Consider the following 19,517-nt stretch of genomic DNA (forward strand, 5'->3'; position numbering starts at 1 on the left):
GAGCGCTTGAGCAGCGGAGCTATTATGCGCCAAATATGGTCATCCCATCAATGAGATTACCCGATATGGATACATTGACGCTGGGATGACATAATCACGACCGGAGAGTCGAGACGAGTCTGACGACTTCCTCGGAGTCCGATGTCACCACCATCCTGTGAGTGCTGTCGTTTATTACCGCCTCGCTGGGCTTGCCTGTCTATACGAAAATGTTTGTGAAGACCTTTTTGAAGCACTCATGCTAATCTGCAAGTGTACGCTTGAATGTACGTCATCGTCGGAATTCTCGCGATCCGAGCCACTGACTCAATTCACTGCAGATACTCACTTGCTCAGTCAATTCGCTGGAAGCATGCCCAGTTGCGTGGATATTCACTGATAATATAACACGACAATTACTGCCTTTGCCGGTTCCTCGTGTATGAGCGAAATGTTGCGAGTGATAGGATGTGGTCCTGGGAGAAGAAGAGTCCAACCCTGTTAGTACGATCGTACAAGCCCGAAATGGAGGCCGAATACTGACCCGCTGCCCGAGAGGTAGTTGTCTGCGGTGCGTGAAAATCAGATGCCGTGTGCGTGGGAGGCTGACAGTCGTCGACACCAAGGCTCGGATATTAGTCCCTCGTTTCGAGCTGCCATCGAATATAACAGTACCGTATGGAAGGCAGTCCAGCTGGAAAGCAATTCGCGACGGAGCCCGCGCGGGTCTTGCACACTAACATACTCGGACCGCAACCATATGACCTACAACTTCGAGGACGAACGACGCAACTCTGCCCTTGCATCCCGGGCCCAGGCAGGATTCCTCACGATTTCAAGCATGGGAGAGTCTTGGCAGTGATATCGATGGTAGCGCCGCGTGCAGCTGAACAATCCTAATACACGAATATGGGCAAGAGACGGAGAGGTCGCCCACCTGAACAAACACGACACAAACAAGCCACAGTCCGAGGCTCTTCCTCCTTACCGACCATGCTCGTCGACGGCGACCCTCCGGCAGATGCAGCAGTTCGCAGCAACAAACGTCTCACAGAGACTCGGACTCCGTGCGGGCTGTATCCTCGCCAATATTTTGGTGCGGTTGCACGACGATGTGCATCGAGCCTTGCTATCGACTGGCCGCCCTACGAAACTCCGCTGATTATCGCGCGGTCATCCACCACAAGAAGCGGGCCAGAAGCAGCTGGCCCTTGCCTTACGCCTTTCTTGGCAAGAGCGCCCATGACCCGAACAAAAGCCAGAAGTGTTCCTTGTTCGCCTTCTGAGGCTGCCAGAAGCCGGAGGGTCCCGGTGGCGTCAGCCTCTGCTCTTTAAAAGACCGAGCTCTCCGCCTCCTCGTCCTCACCCAACTTCCCCCACAACAACCACCATGTCCTATGCTCCTCGACGCGGCCCTCTCCCGCCGCTCATGCACCACCATCATATGCATCGCTAGTAACAACACGATCACTGCCACCAACCCCTTATGAATCTAAACAACCTCAGGGCTGCACGGGCACGATGCGACAAGGTACGCCACTCAACCACGCTCTGCCCGCCACTTCCCTCACCACTCCCTCCAGCGTCGATGCCCAGGTCGCCACAGTGTGAAAATGTACGTCTCTCGTCCTCACCTCCCTTGACTTGACCGCGGCTGACGTCGGCTCAGGTAACACTGTGGTGTGCCGTTCCCGGTCAACAGGTGGCCAACGCTCACTCGCCCCGGCACCCGCGCCCATGCGCATGCCACATGGGGCTCGAGTGGGTGATTAGGCCCAGGCGTCGATGCTCCGCACCTCGTACGACCACATCGCTCATCGCGACCCGTGGTTCGTCGTAGGCTGTTTCGGGGTGTAGCCGGGTGGGACTCCTGGTCGGCCAGGACTCCTCACGGACGCCAAAACCGACAACGTGCCGCTGGCATGGGTGGCGACGTACGCGCTCGGGTCCACCCACCTCACTCCCCTGCTAGTTCTCCCGCCCTTTCGGGCGGAGTTCTTTCGCATGCGTTGCGTACCGTGGTGGGCCCGGTGTCCTGTCGCCAGCGGGGAGCCTTGAGTTCAATGGTACGTCCTCATCAGCCGCGTTTGTTCTTTCACGATCCCTAACCCGATCCTCCTCAATGCAGGAGGGGCCCGTACGGCGGCTCGGTCTCGATTGAATGCTCAGGACTGCCCGGGGCAGGGACCCCAACACAGATTCCCGGCGTGCTCACTGAACCTGCGCCGTACGTGAGCATGCGGTCCCTGTGAGGTGTCTAGATGCAGCCGATATCGCATCGGGAACACCTCACCGGACCACCCTGCACGCGAAGCACTGTCTCTCCTCTCGGAGATGCTGAGCGTGCGGTCCGTGTGGGCAGTCTAGACGCAACCGAATCTACATGATGATCGGTGCGGCAGCCCTCCGGACGACCCCTCCCAAGCGCAGGACGCAAGAGCACGCGTTTCTTGTGGGAGGTTACGAACTTGGAAACCAAGCACGCGTATGTGTTCTTCACCCGCTCTGAAGCTGACCATGTTCGTTGTTTGTTTTGATGCGCTTGCATGCGAGCACCCAAAGATGATAGCCGGGGAGACGCTGTACGCCGAAAGTCCCATGCGTATCGTCGCCCTCGGTCTGGGTTGCCCAAAAGCGCATGCAATCGTGAAGACGGGCACACTGAAGACGTCGCTCGGTGAGTTGCGCGCGTTCGTTGTACATGTAGACGTTGTTGAACGACTCTCGCTCAGAATGGACCACACATATGGAGTTGAAGTTGATGGAAAACGTTGGCTCTGCTGTGCAACGTGCGCCAATCATGTTCAGGAACTCCTCGTCTCGACTCGAGGGGCCTGTGCCGTGCGTGGGTTGCATAGTACGGGCCAGCGTAAAATGGCCGACATTGGAAGAGGAAGACAAGAGGCTAGTGGGTTCTCCAGGAAAAGTACGTCGATTCAATCGCATGTTCTCGTCTCTGCGCTGACGAGACACTCTGGCAGGAGCTGTGGAGTCCACGGAAAGTCGACGCCGCTCGGAGGACTCTGGAAGCGAGTGCCCGAGTCAAGAACGGCCCCGAGGTACGGTCGTCTGCTCCGATTGGGATGCGGACGTTCCTGGCGCAGGCCTCTTCGTGGCCCTCGGGATTAGTACCTGCTCGCGCGGGGAAGCTAACGTGCGCCGAAAGCATGGTGGAATGACTTTTCCGTAGTACCACGTCGATCTCACTGTGTACGATGATATTCGCCGAATGTGGTGGTAAGTATATAGCCGTCCATACTACTACCGTCCTGCCCGCGGCGTGTCAGCACAGTCTGTCCACCCCAGTCTTCATGTATCTCGCATAACTACCTCAATCTATGTCGAATCCTCCTTCATGGTCCTGTGCTCGGACTCCCGGGCATCAAACAGTCCAGGGGTTGATCAAATCTAAAACCGACTGCATGCGAACTTGTAGCCACATATACCAGCGCTCCAACCGTACTATCGCGAGTCGCGCGTACTTCCATGTACAGACGCTGTCGGCGGCGCGTCAGACTCACTGTCCTTCCGCCACCATTACTTAGTACTTACATACCCTGCATTCCCCTAGCCCGAAATCGTCGACCTTCCCGCCAACGTTGAGAACTGGACCTCCTGCTTCTACCGTTCTCAGCATACTCTATGTCGACCACCGGGTGTCTGGCGGCCGCGAATGAACTCCTCGCCAGTCACAGCGTGCTCGTCTCGCGCATACGAAACGCCCAGAAACACTACCGACGACAACTAAAGACCCTGCCGTCTCCACCTAATGCTCTCTTGAAGCTTCCCTTGATACCTTCTCCCCCGCGCTCTCCGCCAGACTCCCCGCCGTCGTCCCCGATCGTCGCTTCCCCGCCAAAGCCTCCCCGACCAGACCTCCCGCCTGCGAAGCGCGCGAGGGTCGCGCGGTATAATAACTACGTGCCCGAGGAGGAGACAATACGGAATGACTACTCGCAGCGCTATGTCGATGGCGGCGAGTGGCCACAGGATTGGGTGCTTGGCGCGGACCCGGAGCATCGGTTTGAAGAGTGAGTGGTCGTTTGTGCGTTCTCGTGTTGATGTTGTCGACGTCGTTATCGTCCAGGTATCCCAAGCAACAACGTCTACTAGCACTGAAGAAGGCTGCCGTAGCAGCTCATGCTCTCCCTCCCACCTTCCTCCCCTACTCCGAACTATCATCATTACAGGGTTCCAAATTCGATGTCATCCTCATAGACCCGCCGTTCTCATCTTCGTTCACCTGGGACGATCTGCAAGACCTTCCAATACCTGCGCTCTCGGCCGACCCGTCATTCGTCCTGCTCTGGGTTGGGAGCGGGTCAGGCGAGGGTCTTGAGCGTGGACGCGAGGTCATGGCGAAGTGGGGTTTCAGAAGGTGCGAGGACATTGTGTGGGTGAAGACCAACAAGACGTCGAACAAGGGTCCTGGGGTACGTGTATTCACTGCCGCGTATCCCACCAAACTAAAGGCGGGCATAGACAGACCCACCGACGACATCACTGCTCACGCGGACCAAACAACACTGCTTGATGGGCATTCGTGGCACCGTTCGTCGCTCGACAGATAGCTGGTTCGTCCACTGTAACGTCGGTGCGCATAGTTTCCATCTCGCATATCAACCATGTGTCTGACGTCAGCGCAGATACCGACGTTCTCATCTGGGAGGGCGACGCGTCGGACCCTACACTCAAGCCTCCCGAGATGTACACGCTCATCGAGAACTTCTGTCTCGGTTTGCGCCGACTGGAGATCTTCGGCCGTGCGCGCACAGCGCGTCGCGGATGGGTAACCGCGCTCGCTGAGGGTGAAGAGGACCGAATAGAAGAGGGCATGACGCTCGGAGAGGACGACGGGACGAACGACGTCCAAGAGGGCGCGATGCGCTGGAACCGCGACCGATGGGAAGCCAGGATCAAGGAGCTCGCAGGTGGCAGCAACAAGCTCGTCGTGCCCGCCACGCCCGAGATCGACGCCCTCCGCCCGAAGTCGCCTGTGCGCGGTGGCTCCGCGAATACAAACGCCGGCATGATGAATCCTCCCGGTCCGTCAGGTTCGCCTATGCAGGTCCCAATGTCTATGAATGGCCCGAGTCCCGGAGTGGGCGGTGGGGCGCCCGGCGGACGGGGCGGATACGGGAACCAGAACCGCATGATGGGCCCGCCGATGGTCCCCATGAACAACATGGCGGACATGAGCGGGATGGGCATGATGGGCTGGCCTGGCGAGATGGGTGGAATGGGGCTCGGGATCAACGTCGGCGGGATGGGTATGAACGGGATGGGCGGGATGAACGTGAACGGCATGAATGGCATGAACGCCATGGGCATGGGCATGGGCGTCGGCCAACAGGGCATGGTCCAGGGCTTCGGGGGTGGTGGGGGTGGGGGCCGGTTCAACGGCGGCTTCGACGGCGGCATGGGTATGGCCGGTGGAGGTATGGCCGGTGGCGGCATGGGATGGATGGGCAACGGAGAGGGACAGTTCATGGATGGGGCTGGCGGTGGGATGTGGGATGGTGGGATGGGCGGCGGGATGGGCGAGGGGATGATGGGGATGAATGGCATGAACGGCATGAACAACATGGGCGGGATGGGAGGTATGCGGATGGGCATGAACCCCGGTATGAACTCTGGTATGAACTCCGGCATGAACTCGGGCATGAATTCAGGCATGGGGTCGAATATGATGGGCATGGGCATGGGTCAGTGGAATGGGGAGGGGTTCGAGGGTGGATTCGCTGGCTGAACAGCGAATGCCAGTCCTCCCAGTGTCGGGCCCTGTTTGGACTGCTGCATTCACGGACGACTCGGAGGTATTCGTGTATCTATCGCATCTTGTATTGCTTACTCTTGTACTCAGCTCGCTCATGGATGTACTTACTACTCCCTATCGGTGAGCTTGTTCCTGTGGTGCTAGTTGGGTGGTAATGCTGACCTGCGAGGTTTTCCTATAGACCACATGTTTTGCTTTCCTGAACTCGGTCGTGCAGGCTGGCGTCAGAATTCGAGGCCGCGGTGAAAGTCTCATATGGTTGGCCCGCACATTGTCAGGCGAGTACATATGCTCCTTTACTGGTGCGATCATGTTGAGAACCTGTCTTCGCTCGAAGAGCCTGTGCAGAGCATGGAAGGAGGTACGTGGACTTCGCAAGAGAGACCCACTTACGCGAAGCTACGACTTCATGTGCACCCAGACAGGCGCAATCATCATCCTCACACGCGAATTCGACTCTATCCCTGCAGACCTTCTCGTCCAGGACAATCAGGAACATCCTTGGCCCAGACGCGCTGCTCGGTCTCTCACAGACGTTCTACCGTACTCTGTTGAGGGCGGCATCTCTTGAGGTACGCTAGCGATCATGATGTCTATCACAGAGAACATTCCGAAGTTGGAATTGTTTGAGGCACAGGACTACGCGACCTCAAAACCTCACATCTTGGCAATCTGTGGACATCTCGCTCTTCGCAGCCGTACGGCGCGTGCCATTCTCGTGACAGTACGCCCGTTCTGGCCTATGGCGATACTAAACCGAAGCGTCATGCAAACGTAAGTATAGCGTCTAACGCACCGACTGCTGCGTACCTGCGTAGTGCTGTTCAACCTCGAAAGAGGAGGCCCAGCTACAGTCGCTTGTATAAGGTGGTAGTCCCGGTATGCCGAGTACCTCGCTATGAAGCTCGAAGCTATTGACTGTCCTGTTCAGCACGTTCGCGAAAATCTGGCTGTCGCTCGAGGTCAACGTGTATGCACGCCGGCCGAGTTCCGACGGTCGTACCTGCTGATTATTATCTTATCAGATATGATGGCTGATGAAGATGTTGATCCCCCAAGCCAGGCGAGAGCTCAGTTCCGACGATGACTTCCTTATTTATTTTTAACCTCACGCTTAGGCCAAACCACACTGAATGGGCAAGCTCTCCAGGACAACTTCTTGCAGCTTGTAAGTCTATTACCCTCCATGCTCTTACATTGTCTCGATACTCACACCACACGCTTCCTTCAGCGATGATCGGGAGCCGCCCCTCGGACTTGCACTAACGACGCCTCGCTTCCTCTGTCGGCCCGTCTCCGCAGTGTCATGACCCCATTCGCGGCCCTGGGTAGCATACTTGTCAGCCCACTCGAGGTTTACCAGACGCACGCAGCTCAAGAATGAATTCATACGCACAGCGGAGGAGAGTAGGGACAGACCAGTAAGTACTCAGGCGCCCTTTCGGAGCTCGAGCTAGCTCTAGTGTCCTCTACATCATTGTAAGCATCCCTAACCTTATGTCTTGGGTCCCTCAGAGCACTGATGATTTCTTTCAGTGGACCTCTACAATATACTTCCAGGCTAAATGAACCAGAAGTGAACAAACGCCACTACTTGACGCACTGGACCTCCGGATAAACCTCGGATATACTTCGGAAGCAATTCGAAATTCAGATCACAGGTCCACCTCGGACAACGTCACAACAAGCATCCCCAGGTTTCGGACGGGAAAAGAGGCATCTCAATGGACTAAAATTCGCCGCGCGAGGTCGCCTTTCAGCCTAAAATCTAGCCGAAAGGAACCGTTTGGCCGGTTGCGCTCTGAAACGCGGTATCCTTGCGCGGCGTACATGTCTCGCCTTTCCGCCCGTCGGAAACGCGAATATGCCTGCCGTGCGTCGTCATCTTGTCGACATGCGCTTTGATACTTCATGCTGCATCTCGGCCATGTTCTGATGAAGATTCTGCTCACGGTATGTCTTAAATTTTCCGGATAGAAGCGCGGTCAGCGAGCTAACGCGTGAACTCAGTTCGCTTATGTGAACGACGCAGCGAGGACGGTCACCTGTTGTGCAATCGGTGGGATACTTGAACCGGTCTCCGATGCTGCGGGCAATAGGGGACCTCGTGAAGATATATATAACTGGTGTCGAGTGCGTCTTCTACTTTCCGTCTTGCCTTTCACCCAGCTTATCCCTGATCGCAGTGCACGCTACGGACTATCCGTTATGCTTCGAGTCCCTAGGCTAGCTAATTCGGCTCGTCTGGTCGTGCTAGGCAACAGAGCGACTCGTACGTATGCTCAGCTGGCACGCAGCGCGAGTGAGAAGCACGCGCGGAGGGCGACGAAGAAAGAGGGTACAATTTTAGACCTCTTCGAGAACCTCACTACGGAGGGCCCACCGCTGCCGGCGCGCTTCGCAGACTTGAAAAAGGAGATGTGTATCGACAAGGATGCGATAGTGCATAGCTGGCGTGCGGTGCTGCGGGAGCTGGAGGAGGCGACGGAGGAGATCGTCCAGCGCGGGAACCAGGTGCGTTGCATGTTTTCGTCTCGTTGACAATCAGTTGCGGTGGATCTCATGAACAACGATTGCGTGCAGGTGGTTCCGCAGGTCTCTTATGAGGACATACAACGGGGGCTCTCAGAGGAGCAGTTGAAGACGCTGCAGAAGACTGGGGTCGTCATCGTCAAGGGCGGAGTACCGAAGGAGGCGAGTCATCCAGCATTTCAGGTTACTTGTCACACCGACTGACACAAGCTTGCAGGAAGCACTTGGTTGGCTCAAGTCCCTCAGAGAATATGTGGCGACCAACGCTGAGAAAGTCAAGGGTGAGTACATGAAGGTCTACCCAGCCACAAACCCCGAGGCTGCACGATCCTGACTCACCGTGATATGACCTAGGCGCACCTCCAGACAAGATTGTGTTCTACGAGATCTACAATTCCAAGCCGCAGCTCCTTGCTCGCACGCACCCCGCGCTCATCACGACGCAGAAGTACCTGCTCTCACTGTGGCACACCTCGGTCTCCGACACGCCCGTCAGCGCGCGGACACCCGTCTCGTATTTCGATCGGTTCCGCATCAGGAGCCCAGGCCCGAGCATGTTCACACTCGGGCCGCACATCGACGGCGGTGGCATTGAGCGCTGGGAGGATCCGGCGTTCAGGGCGGTGTGGAAGTCCATACTCGAGGGCGGCGATGGGTGGCGGCGTTTTGACCCGTTCGATATCTCGCCCCGGTTGGATGCGAAACAAGATCTGTATAACGCGCCGTAAGTTTCCTCGTGCGATTGGCGTCTCTCGACGAACTAACGTGGTCTTCTGCAGGAACCAGTGCTCGATCTTCCGCCCGTGGCAGGGCTGGACGGCGTTGTCGCATACGGGCCCGGGGGAGGGCACACTCCGTGTCTTGCCGATGCTATCGCTTGCGACTGCATACATCATCCTTCGGCCGTTCTTTAGCCTACGCCCGGAGCTTGCTAGTAAGGTCAACAGCCCTGGTGATATCCCGCTGGATGCAGATGCATGGGTGCTGGACTTGGAAAACCCAGCGTTCCCGGGCAGTAGCCCGGGGAAGACGCAAGCTTTAACGCCTGTCACACACCCGCACCTCCGCGTCGACAAGACCGTCGTCTCTATCCCACCTGTCGAGCCTGGAGACCAGGTCTACTGTGAGTTGCCTCATCGAGTTGGCATCCGTGGAAGACTGATACTAAAATGGTACGTTCTAGGGCACACGGATGTGGTGCACGCGGTGGAAGCGGAACACAATGGAAGGGGAGACTCCTCGGTACTGTATATTCCTGCGGTACCACTGACGGAAGGGAAGTAAGTCAATGCCCTCTGCCACTGCTCAACCTCTGTGCGATGCTAACCTCTCATGCAGCGTGGCATATATGCGCGACCAACGCGATACGTTCCTCCAGGGCCTCCCATCACCGTGAGCGCCCGAGTGTGCGTTAGATGTGGCAATTGTCATTGACGTCTCTGCTCCTTCCATAACAGGGATTTCCCGGGTGGCGAGGGCGAGTCTCAATTCGTGGGTCGCGCAAGACTCGAAGACATCACACATGCTGACGGGCGACGGATCCTGGGATTCGAGCCGTTTGAGTACGACTCCTACGTCAATGAGGGTGAACGGAAGGCCGTTATCAGTGCTAACGAGATACTTGGCTTCTAAACGAGTGTACAACGGGATATACAGAAATTTTCTATCTATGGCTACGTCAAGAATGCTGATTTTCCATTGTGGGGAACACCGCACTGATGCTCGTGCTGTAAGGAAGCGGGGTCTCCTTCGGGAGCAGTAGAGGAAATTAAGCGCGTACAGGACGACAACAACAGCGGACAATTCTATAGCAGTTTTTTAGACGATGTTGGGTGAACAGACAGAGCAGCCAGAGATAAAGGCACATCCCCGAGTTGGAGCGACGTGAGTGGCTCGAGGTACGTGTACGTCACATGACGAGGGTGCTTTAGCGTCCAGAAATTGGCTGACCGACTGCTTTATTCTACTCTATAGTCGGCCGGGCCACTATTTGACCTCCTTCCTTTTGGCAAGATGATCTCTGCCTCGAAGTCCTCCTCATAACACTTACACCATCGCAAGCTTCTCCGCGACGTCTGAAACGATACATATGGTCGGATCGCGATTTCCACGGAGTGCAAACGCGGCGAGGAAGTATTCGGGCCTAAGCCTGACATAATAACAGTGTCCTTGGGCGCCTGCGACCATGAACGACACTGTATCTTTCGTCGGGACATTACATGGTGCTCGTAGCAGGAGCGTTGACCCGGCCGCGTGCAAGTGAGCAGAGCCGAGGACACTCGCAATCTGACTCGCATATAGCAATGGAGTGCTGACCGCATACTCTGCGCCATGAATGTAGGACGGCCTTCCGGAAGCAGGTATAGCACCATTAGTCTCTTCGCCTCAATGTACGCTGACTCCAAGAGACAGCGAGATATATACCTGAGTGACATGTCTGCCTACCTTTCATCAGCGTCCCCTCAGCTCTGGCAGTGTCGTTCCTATCTCGAAGTGCTAACTCCGAGGCTATGGAAGCGATCGTGTTCAAAGAGCTTGCAGGCCCTTCCGCTCAGGCTGAAGAGGTTAAGGGCGAGTATCACGAAGGATCTTCACGGGACGGCTCTACGCTGCTCGAGCAGCAACCTCGACATTCCGACCACCACGTCAAGGTTCACCTCGTGACAGACCTCTCTTTCTGGGTCGCTGTCCTATTCGTCGTCGGATCGGGAGTGTGGGTGAGTCACGCAACTTCTTACGAAGCTCTCTCCTCTGAAGACATTACCCTGTTCAAACAGATCACCAACGGCTTCTTCCTGTTTCTTCCTCTCGTCAACATCGGGACAGACAACGCCGCAGCCGTAGGATGGTCTGCATTCGTCGGCGGTGTCTTGTTCGAGGTCGGCACCTATATGTTATACGTCGATGCCTTGAACGCAGAGCGCAAGAATCACGAGACTAAAGATTCGGTACCCTCGGAGTCCCATGACGACATTGCGGAGAAGGCCCTTCGGAGGCGCAACACGAAATTTCGATGGATGTGGGTGCTTACTTTACGACTGACCATCGATCCGCCTGCTGATGGCGGGACAATGTGACAGCGGCTTCGGCTCTTGGCATGACCTCTACTTCCTTGCATGTTTCGTCCAGCTCTGGGCAATCACGATATTCTGCGTTTGCACAATGTGCGTGCCACCTTTGTCTCGATGATCTGCTGGTCATAATTCGCATATAGAACTGGCTTGCCCGGCGTCATCCCCGGCTTTCCCGACGAGCCTCCAACAGCAATAACCGACACGTTGTACTGGACTCCTCAAGTTGTCGGCGCAGCCGGCTTCGTGCTCTCTTCCCTTCTCTTCATGCTTGACGCGCAGCAGAAGTGGTGGCTGCCGAATCTACTGAGCGTACGGTGGTGAGGCCATGGTCTTCTGTATCCCCGGCGATATGTGCAATACGCTAACGGCAGCTTGACGTAGGCATGTTGGGTTCTGGAACTTCGTGGGCGCCGTTGGTTTCACGTTGGGCGGGGCCCTTGGATACGCCTCAGCTTTGTCCACAGGGGTGCGTGTGTGCTTGGTTCGTCGGGCACTCGTGGCTATTCTGACTACGGCGTCGCTGAGCAGGTCGAATACCAAAGTGTCTTATCTGCTTTGTGGGGCTCTTGGGCATTCCTCGTCGGTAGTGTCTTCCAGTTGTGGAGATCCATATAGTGGTGACAAATGTCCGACATGCTCACGGCTGTGCGGACATGTCTTGTGCTACCCGGATACTACTCACTTTGTTCCGGGCAAATGTGTGATCATGACGTCCTTTCCACGCGGAGACGAAGGATTAACGGAAACCCGATCCCATTATTTGAACGATACACTACACAACATCAACAGCACCATCTCCTACGGCAACCTTAGCCGGCCCACGAAGTCGCTCACTGGATGGCGATCTTCTTCGGGGCCTGCTCGGGGGAGGTGCGCGGGAAGGTGACAGTCAGGACACCCTCGGCCATCGATGCCTTGATCTCGTCAGGCTGCAAGGAAGCAAAGTCAGTACCATGTAACTGAGAAGTGACGCGGGGTTAAGGCCTACATACCTTGATACCCTGAGGAAGCGGCAGCGACCTCGAGAACTTGCCAAACCGGCGCTCACGGACAGAGTAGCCCTTCTCGTCGCGCTCGGTAGAGATGGTGGACTCGCCAGAGACGGTCAAGACGTTGTCCTTGACGTCGATCTGGACGTTCTCCTTCGTCAACCCGGGCAGCTCGAACGTGGCCGTCACAAGGTTCTTGTCTTGGTCTTCGTGAAGATCCATCCTGTTTGCGTACGGGTCAGTATCTTGCTCCGCATGTCGAACACGAGAACAGGGAGTGAGAAGGCATACTTACCTTGGACGCATCGGGCGTACCGCAGTGTTGTTGCCCTCCCTTTGAGTGAGGGCCGAAGAGCCCTGGCCCTGAGAGCCAGTGCGCGCGTTGAACGCTTCGTCGAAGAGACGGTCAAAGTCGGCGAGGGAGTAGAACGGCTCGGTGAAGAACGTAGAAAGCGCCATCTCGAGTCGTAAAGGGTCGTTAATGAAGAGTAGAGAGGAGAAAGGGTGAGAAGAGGAAAGCGGTCGTGAACTGTGAACTTGGTACTTTCGTCTATGCTGGGGACCTACCGCGGTGAACCAGGGCCTTTTATCCCTCTCTGTGCTCGAACGGATGTCATGGTGAACTTTCGAGAAGGGATGTGCGTGTTGCTACGCGAGTGCGACATGAGGTCATGGTTTGCGTAGTAGCGGGCGCTTTCATTGTCTGGATTGTTCTAGAGCTCGGCCCAAGATGGAAACTCTGGTGGTTAAGCGACTCGGTTTTCCGTTGAGTTCTCGAAACTGCCTCCAAACATGCCGTGAGTACAGAAACTTAAACTGGGGCGACTGGCTTTGAGAATGATCAGTACTACGTACTTAATGAAACCAGGAGCCCTTAAGTCCGGAAGGTCGTCGGTCTCTTGTCGCGAATGCAAATCTAGTCGTCTGTCATGTTCACATGATAAATAGCACAGTCCACGTAGTCGTGATACAGATATCTGAAGGTACGAGTACATCAAGGAGCACTATGCCCTATTACAGGAATCCAGAGCTCTTCCACGCGGCCACCCACATCTTCGCGCGCTCTGCACCGAGCATCGGCATCTGCGCGAGTGACTTCGAGACCTTCGTCGCCTTCTCGGTCGACAGAGAGACCAACCCAAGAGCCTCTCTGCCGTCCACAGCCTGCTTCGCGCTCTTGTAAAAGGGCAGGAGGCGAAGAGCAGGATTCTGACGCATGGCCTCAATCTCTGCCGCCGAGCCAGCTTCGACGCTCTTCTCGAGTGCAGAGATCCACTGTTCGTAAGAGACGAGGGGCACGTTGAACTGTTCAGCGATCGGTGCGATGACATCGTGCCAGCGGGGCGGATGAGGATGGATGAGGTGCAGGAACGGCTCGGGTGAGTGCCGCATCTCAGCGAACGCCTTCGCAGCTTCATAGGCAGGGAACCAGGAGATATCCTTGGGTGCAAAGTTAGATTATGTCTGTATTTCGCGAGAAGAGGACCTGGACGTACCCCTTCAATGTCGGGAAGACAGCGCTGGAATAGTGCAGACTTGACCAGTGCCGGGAACCACTCTGACTCGTTCCAGTTTCCCAACTTGTCACCCGCGACCTGGCCAAGTCGCATGACGATAGTGTGCACGTCTGTCTTCGCAGCCACATTCTGCAGAACGTGCTCTGTGACCCACTTAGACTCGCCATAGCCTGCCCCAAACGGCACTGCCGGGTCATCCAAGGGCGCCTCGGGTGCTGGGCAGGGACCGTTGTAGTCTGTTCATGTCATCAGTAAAGATGGTAAGATTGGTGCCGTAGATGAGATACGTACTTGCGAAGACGCCGATGGAACTGACGAAGATAATAGAGGGGGGTGCTGCGTACGGAGAGCCCAAAGCAAGGTCGACGAAGTTACGCACGCCTTGGATGTCGACCTCGAACGACGCGATGGACATGTTGAAGTTGACCTTCCAAGCTGAAGGCGTGTATGTGTCAGTGCCAGTCTGCATCCGCAGCACTGAAGTAGCGGTCTCACCATTGAGCATGATGTGAGAAACAGACCTCTGGATCTCTTCAAAGAGCGATGGTTCGAGCCCGATGTCGTGCTCGTGTAGTGTCGCTTCGACCATCACGAACTTCGGCGAGTCTAGCAGCGTCTCGTCCAGTCCGCGCGCCTTGAATTGAGCGCGTTGACGTTCGAGAGCGTTAGCATTCTTGCGGTTGAAGGCGTACACCTTACCGGCGCTCTCGTCCCGAAGCAGATGCTCGAGTGTGTCGCAACCGAAACCGCCAGTCGTGCCCGTAATGACAACGACTTCCTTGCCCGCGGGACGCGGGACAAGGTCCTTCGGCCGGGCCGGAAAATTGGCAGAGTACTTCTCGACGTACTTCCAGAGATCGGCGGGCGTGTGCGATGCGCTCGGCCCATCAGTGCTCACAGCGCCGTAGACGGCACGAGCGAGGTCAGAGATTGTGGGGGCCGCGAAGACAAGGTTGTGCGGGAGTCGCTTCGACGCGTCCTTGTGGGTCTCTCGGAGAGCGCGCAGGATGGTGTTGCGGATGTACGTTGCCTGTAAACTGATATGGACGTCAAAACAGGTCAATTTTGAGAGAGCATAGAAGCTTTCCTGTCTCCGCCATTGCGGAAGATGTCGTCGTCGTCGCCGATGTCGCGGTGGAGCGTCTTCTGGACCACCGTGCGGACGAATGAGAGCGTGTTATCCTCGTCCCACACGGCGGGAGGAGTGAAGTCGCTTTGGGTGCTGTTCTCGACCTCCTTGTACAGTGCCTCGACTTCGTCGTGGTACTCCCTCAGGATAATATGCCGGCGGGGCTGGCCCTTCACCGTGAACTCAAAGGGCTTGGACGGGGAAGTGACCAGGATCATCTAGATGCACATGTCAGCAACAGATTGCACCGGAAGCTAGACCAGCTGAGGCTGACCTCCTTGAAGATTCTGGAGTGCTGAGGGGCGTATTCGTTTACACGCTCAATTGTCGGCCTGTTACACGAGAAGTCAACATGAAACCCCCTGTTCGGTCACAGAAGGGACTTGCCAGATGAGGTTCCGGTACTCCTCTAGCTTCTTGACATCGCTTGGGTCGAAGACGAACTCCTCCGCTGGCTGGATCAGGACGCCATTCTGGAACTTGCCGCGTCCGAACATGACGGAAGATTTGACGTGAGGGTCCTCGTTGATCATCCTCTCTGTTGTGAGCAACAAAATCGTCAGTTCCTATCCCGAACGAGGGACACTTGCACACGAACCGAGCGGGATGGGGTTCGTCTGGGACTGACGTCAGCACTATCACACAGACACAACAAGATCGGACGACTGACCTTCTCTCCGTTGGACAGAACGATCTGCTCGTCCATGCGACCGACGATTTTCCAGAGGTCGCGCTTTGTGGGATGACGCATTACGAGATCGCTCGTCGCGTATGCCTCCTGGTCGCCGATCTTGGTGTTCGTCATCGCCAGCGGCAGGTCGGGCGGAGACTAAATAGAGATAGATCAGACGTCAGCGACTACCATGTGACGATCAGAGATCCTACTCACAAGAACGACCACTTCAAATGTCTCATCTCCCATGGGGCGAAAGTAACATGTTACACTAGGAGCAACGCTCCAGTACTGCCAATCCATACCAGGATGCCCTATAACAGAGTGAGTAGTGCCCTGGGCTCGATTCGAACATGCTGACCTCGCGCGAAGTTGTTGATGAACCCGGCTTCGGTACTGGAGAACCAATATGTCAAAATTCAAACGTGACGAGGCCGCGTTCATATCTTACCATCCATAGCAATCGTAGAGCGCGACGCCTTTGCTGGCGAGGCTGTTCCCGACCTCCTCATTGAGCGCGGCACCTCCGAACATCTGCGATATGTCATTTGAGATGCATTGTGGAAGAAAGGTGCGTGCATCGTACCAGACCCCTCATCTTCTTCATGAACAGTACCTTCTCTGGGTCTCGGGACCATTCCTGTGATGCTGTGAGTGGCTGTTACAGAGGACGATTCGAGAGTCATACCTCGATGAAGGCTGGGACGCTCCAAGAGAAATCGGTTTTGGTTGCTACGATGCCTTCCCACACCGCGTCAGGGGTCGGAATTGTCGGGGGAGAAGCAGGCTTGAAGGCAGCTACAGTCAAACCCAGCACGGGCTGATACTGGCTTCAGCATTGCGCGTGACGTAGTCGGTCGACATCTTACTCACACATGCGGAGTACATAAAGGATCCTAGAGCATGGAACATTGGCGTCCCATGGCAACCCATGATGGACTTCTTGATGTTGATCTCGCTTTGTACTGTGTGTATGCGTGTCAGAGTAACCTTAGCGAGAGGGTCGAGTAAGTTGCATGTACTTACGAGGTGCCTTTCCCCAGGTGGACAGACTCCTGTCAGTGTAGCCGATAGTCTTCGGATGGCCGGTAGACCCTGTCAGGAATGCTTGCTCAGTGGATCATTGCACTACACTATTGATAATGGGACTTACCAGAGGAATGCATAATGACGCTCACTGTGTTCACATCATAGCTAGTCGGCAGCTCGACGCGCGCTTCATACGGGCTCGACGCATCCAGCTGCTCGGCGAACAGGTCCTGAAACGACGGTAGTTGGATCTCAACGATGTGCTGTCCAGCACTCGCAAGAGTAGCAAGGGCTTCCTCCGCGGTCCCACGGAGAAACGGGTCAGGCGACAAGATGACATGTCCTGTGCCTGTCCGCTGGAACATATCGGCGATCGCAGCAGCAGCATTCCGTGTGGAGACGAGGAACAGCGTGCATCCAGTTCGCATGACTCCCACCGCAGTGCAGAAGTACGTGATCGTGTCTGGACGTGGGCATCCATCAGTTGCTAATCACGCAGAACGGAGGAAAGTCATCACACACCTGCGTTTGCAAAGAGAGCTACGACAGGGTGGTCCCCGCCAGGACCCCGATTGCCCGCACCGACCACGGACGTAACGTAACGCGCGACGCGATCCATGGCCCGGTTTGCTTGGGCATAATTGATGTATCCGAGCCGGTCACCATCCTGGTAGACGAAGAGTGGGTAGTCCGGGCTGGCTTTCGCCTGCCATTCGTAATACTGAGACATGGCGACATCGTCACGACCGAGCAGCTCTGTGGGCTCGCAGAACTCGGTGCTGACGTGAGGAGGGAGGTGAGAGTGATCAAGTAACATCTTCAGCAGTCAGGTAGAAGCGTATGCGTGCGTTCTGAGAGCGGGAGCTGTGGACGTTGTATGTTGTATGAAGTGTCGTCTGCTTCGATTCGCGCCATGGGTGCTCTTATAAGTGGCCCACCAGAGTACACTGAATGCTGCGCAGACAGGGGACCCATGAATCGGATCACTCGAGAAGACCAAACGTCACCAACGCTAGAATCGAGAAGGAGTCAGACAGATGACATGAGGGATTCAACACGTCATGCTTCGCACCGAGGGAACATCTCATTGTCTATATGTGGGTATCTCCAGCCATTTCCTCGCTGTTGCTGTGCTATTCATAGGGTGAACGGTTTGCCGGATCCCAGTAGTGGCATTGCCGTCGGCTTGACTCCGATTGTCAAGGAAAAGCAGTATGGACCAGCATAAGGACTCGGATATGGACGACCGAGTCAGAGAGACAGCAGCCGGAAGAGATCATGTGGAGAGTTTCGGCAGCTGTCTTACGCCTCCTCAGTGATGGCGCCACAACGGTGTTGCGCGGCCCCCTAGCCAGCTGGCCGTGGCAACACGACCGCACCGGTCAACCAGCACCGCACCAGTCAACCGGCACCGCACATTGTCGGTCCATGTTGCGAAGTCAACGTCTAAACCACGATTATGTTAGTGAAAGACCCGCCACAAGCTCATATCGACGATGGACATACCAGTAACCATGTGCTGATGCACTGACGTTATGGTGCGATCCTCACGCATAGAGGCATCTCTCCGACCCGAGACTGAATGGAAACGCGTTTGGAAATGGCGGTAGAACGCCGGTGGGGGTATTAACGTTCCAGATGTGCGATACACGCGGGGATATGCAAGATATTTCCTCTGCTTCAGGCCTGATAGTAGCCGTAGCCGGCCCCATCCCCATGCTGTCCGTCTCCATCGGACAGCCGGCACATCGGGAGGTAGGCAACCGGTTCGCAGATTCAGAAGCCAGGAGCTTTAGCTGGGTATCAGGGAACAACATATGAGACCAAGTCGATTCCAATCTCTCAGCAATATTGAATATCGAGAGCCATGAGACCATGGCGTCGACGTCGGGGGAGGTGGTTCAGAGTTACTTGTTCGCTTGGCGCCCAAAGGCCGCTCGGCAAATATCCCGGGCCGGTGAGCCGGTCGCAACGATGACGCACTGAACGGTGGGATGCTGCGGCGCACAACGAGGTCTTACTGGTGTCCGAGAAACCCAATCCCATTGCTTCAGATAAACAGTACACTACAAAACATCAACAACGCCATCTCCTACAGCAAGAACCCAATCCCATTGCTTCAGATGAAAAGTACAACACCATCTCCTACAGCAAGTAGGAGACCGAAGTCGTTCACTGGATGGTGATCTTCCTCGGGGCCTGCTCCGGGGACGTCCGCGGAAAAGTGACAGTCAACACGCCTTCAGCCATCGACGCCTTGATCTCGTCAGGCTGGGAGGAAGCAAGGTCAGTACCATGTAACTGACAAGTGACGCGGGTGCAAGGCCTACATACCTTGATACCCTGCGGAAGCGGCAGCGACCTCGAGAACTTGCCAAACCGGCGCTCGCGGACAGAGTAGCCCTTCTCGTCGCGCTCAGTGGAGATGGTGGACTCGCCAGAGACGGTCAGGACGTTGTCCTTGACGTCGATCTGGACGTTCTCCTTCGACAACCCGGGCAGCTCGAACGTGGCCGTCACAAGGTTCTTGTCTTGATCTTCATGGAGATCCATTCTGTTTGCTTACAGGTCAGCATCCTACTCTGTATGGTCGACGCAAGAAGAGAGAAAAGACGTACCTTGGACGCATCGGGCGTACCGCGGTGTTATTGCCCTCCCTTTGAGTGAGGGCCGAAGAGCCCTGGCCCTGAGAGCCAGTGCGCGCGTTGAACGCCTCGTCGAAGAGACGGTCAAAGTCGGCGAGGGAGTAGAACGGTTGGTTGAAGAACGTAGAAAGAGCCATCTCGAGTCGTAAAGGTCGTTAACAAAGAGTAGATAGG

General features: G+C 55.9%; 6 protein-coding genes across 6 annotated transcripts; 3 read left to right on the forward strand and 3 right to left on the reverse strand.

Moving 5' to 3' along the window:
- Positions 1-3,468: 3,468 nt before the first annotated feature.
- Positions 3,469-5,875, forward strand: L226DRAFT_533023 (MT-A70-domain-containing protein). Its single transcript, XM_067680372.1, has 4 exons — positions 3,469-4,010; positions 4,067-4,412; positions 4,462-4,573; positions 4,626-5,875. Exons 1-4 carry the CDS (start codon positions 3,622-3,624, stop codon positions 5,726-5,728), a joined length of 1,950 nt encoding a protein of 649 aa, XP_067537585.1. The 5' UTR covers positions 3,469-3,621; the 3' UTR covers positions 5,729-5,875.
- A 1,684-nt stretch (positions 5,876-7,559) lies between these two features.
- On the forward strand, positions 7,560-10,087 carry L226DRAFT_483280 (DUF1479-domain-containing protein). The gene is made up of 10 exons (XM_067677002.1): positions 7,560-7,708; positions 7,766-7,888; positions 7,942-8,269; positions 8,339-8,449; positions 8,505-8,568; positions 8,642-9,011; positions 9,067-9,410; positions 9,471-9,567; positions 9,626-9,679; positions 9,745-10,087. The coding sequence occupies exons 2-10, from the start codon at positions 7,839-7,841 to the stop codon at positions 9,917-9,919; spliced, it is 1,593 nt and encodes a 530-aa protein (XP_067537586.1). The 5' UTR covers positions 7,560-7,708; positions 7,766-7,838; the 3' UTR covers positions 9,920-10,087.
- Positions 10,088-10,797: 710 nt separating this feature from the next.
- Positions 10,798-11,976, forward strand: L226DRAFT_459720 (uncharacterized protein; the record flags this gene model as incomplete). Its single annotated transcript, XM_067675536.1, has 6 exons — positions 10,798-11,004; positions 11,065-11,306; positions 11,368-11,451; positions 11,502-11,678; positions 11,743-11,827; positions 11,890-11,976. 6 exons carry the CDS (start codon positions 10,798-10,800, stop codon positions 11,974-11,976), a joined length of 882 nt encoding a protein of 293 aa, XP_067537587.1.
- Positions 11,977-12,191: 215 nt separating this feature from the next.
- On the reverse strand, positions 12,192-12,809 carry L226DRAFT_459143 (HSP20-like chaperone; the record flags this gene model as incomplete). Its single annotated transcript, XM_067675493.1, has 3 exons — positions 12,192-12,290; positions 12,354-12,573; positions 12,646-12,809. The coding sequence occupies 3 exons, from the start codon at positions 12,807-12,809 to the stop codon at positions 12,192-12,194; spliced, it is 483 nt and encodes a 160-aa protein (XP_067537588.1).
- Positions 12,810-13,364: 555 nt separating this feature from the next.
- On the reverse strand, positions 13,365-17,515 carry L226DRAFT_544517 (acetyl-CoA synthetase-like protein; the record flags this gene model as incomplete). Its single annotated transcript, XM_067682277.1, has 17 exons — positions 13,365-13,790; positions 13,847-14,103; positions 14,159-14,302; positions 14,363-14,897; positions 15,020-15,214; positions 15,271-15,328; positions 15,384-15,562; positions 15,667-15,825; positions 15,886-15,983; positions 16,031-16,065; positions 16,121-16,203; positions 16,256-16,309; positions 16,358-16,489; positions 16,543-16,634; positions 16,696-16,764; positions 16,823-17,161; positions 17,221-17,515. 17 exons carry the CDS (start codon positions 17,513-17,515, stop codon positions 13,365-13,367), a joined length of 3,150 nt encoding a protein of 1,049 aa, XP_067537589.1.
- A 1,208-nt stretch (positions 17,516-18,723) lies between these two features.
- Positions 18,724-19,480, reverse strand: L226DRAFT_551845 (HSP20-like chaperone; the record flags this gene model as incomplete). The annotated part of the gene is made up of 3 exons (XM_067682844.1): positions 18,724-18,969; positions 19,033-19,252; positions 19,317-19,480. 3 exons carry the CDS (start codon positions 19,478-19,480, stop codon positions 18,871-18,873), a joined length of 483 nt encoding a protein of 160 aa, XP_067537590.1. The 3' UTR covers positions 18,724-18,870.
- Positions 19,481-19,517: the final 37 nt, after the last annotated feature.

The sequence above is a fragment of the Lentinus tigrinus genome, assembly GCF_003813185.1.
Source record: "Lentinus tigrinus ALCF2SS1-7 unplaced genomic scaffold L226scaffold_7, whole genome shotgun sequence".
Taxonomy (NCBI): domain Eukaryota; kingdom Fungi; phylum Basidiomycota; class Agaricomycetes; order Polyporales; family Polyporaceae; genus Lentinus; species Lentinus tigrinus.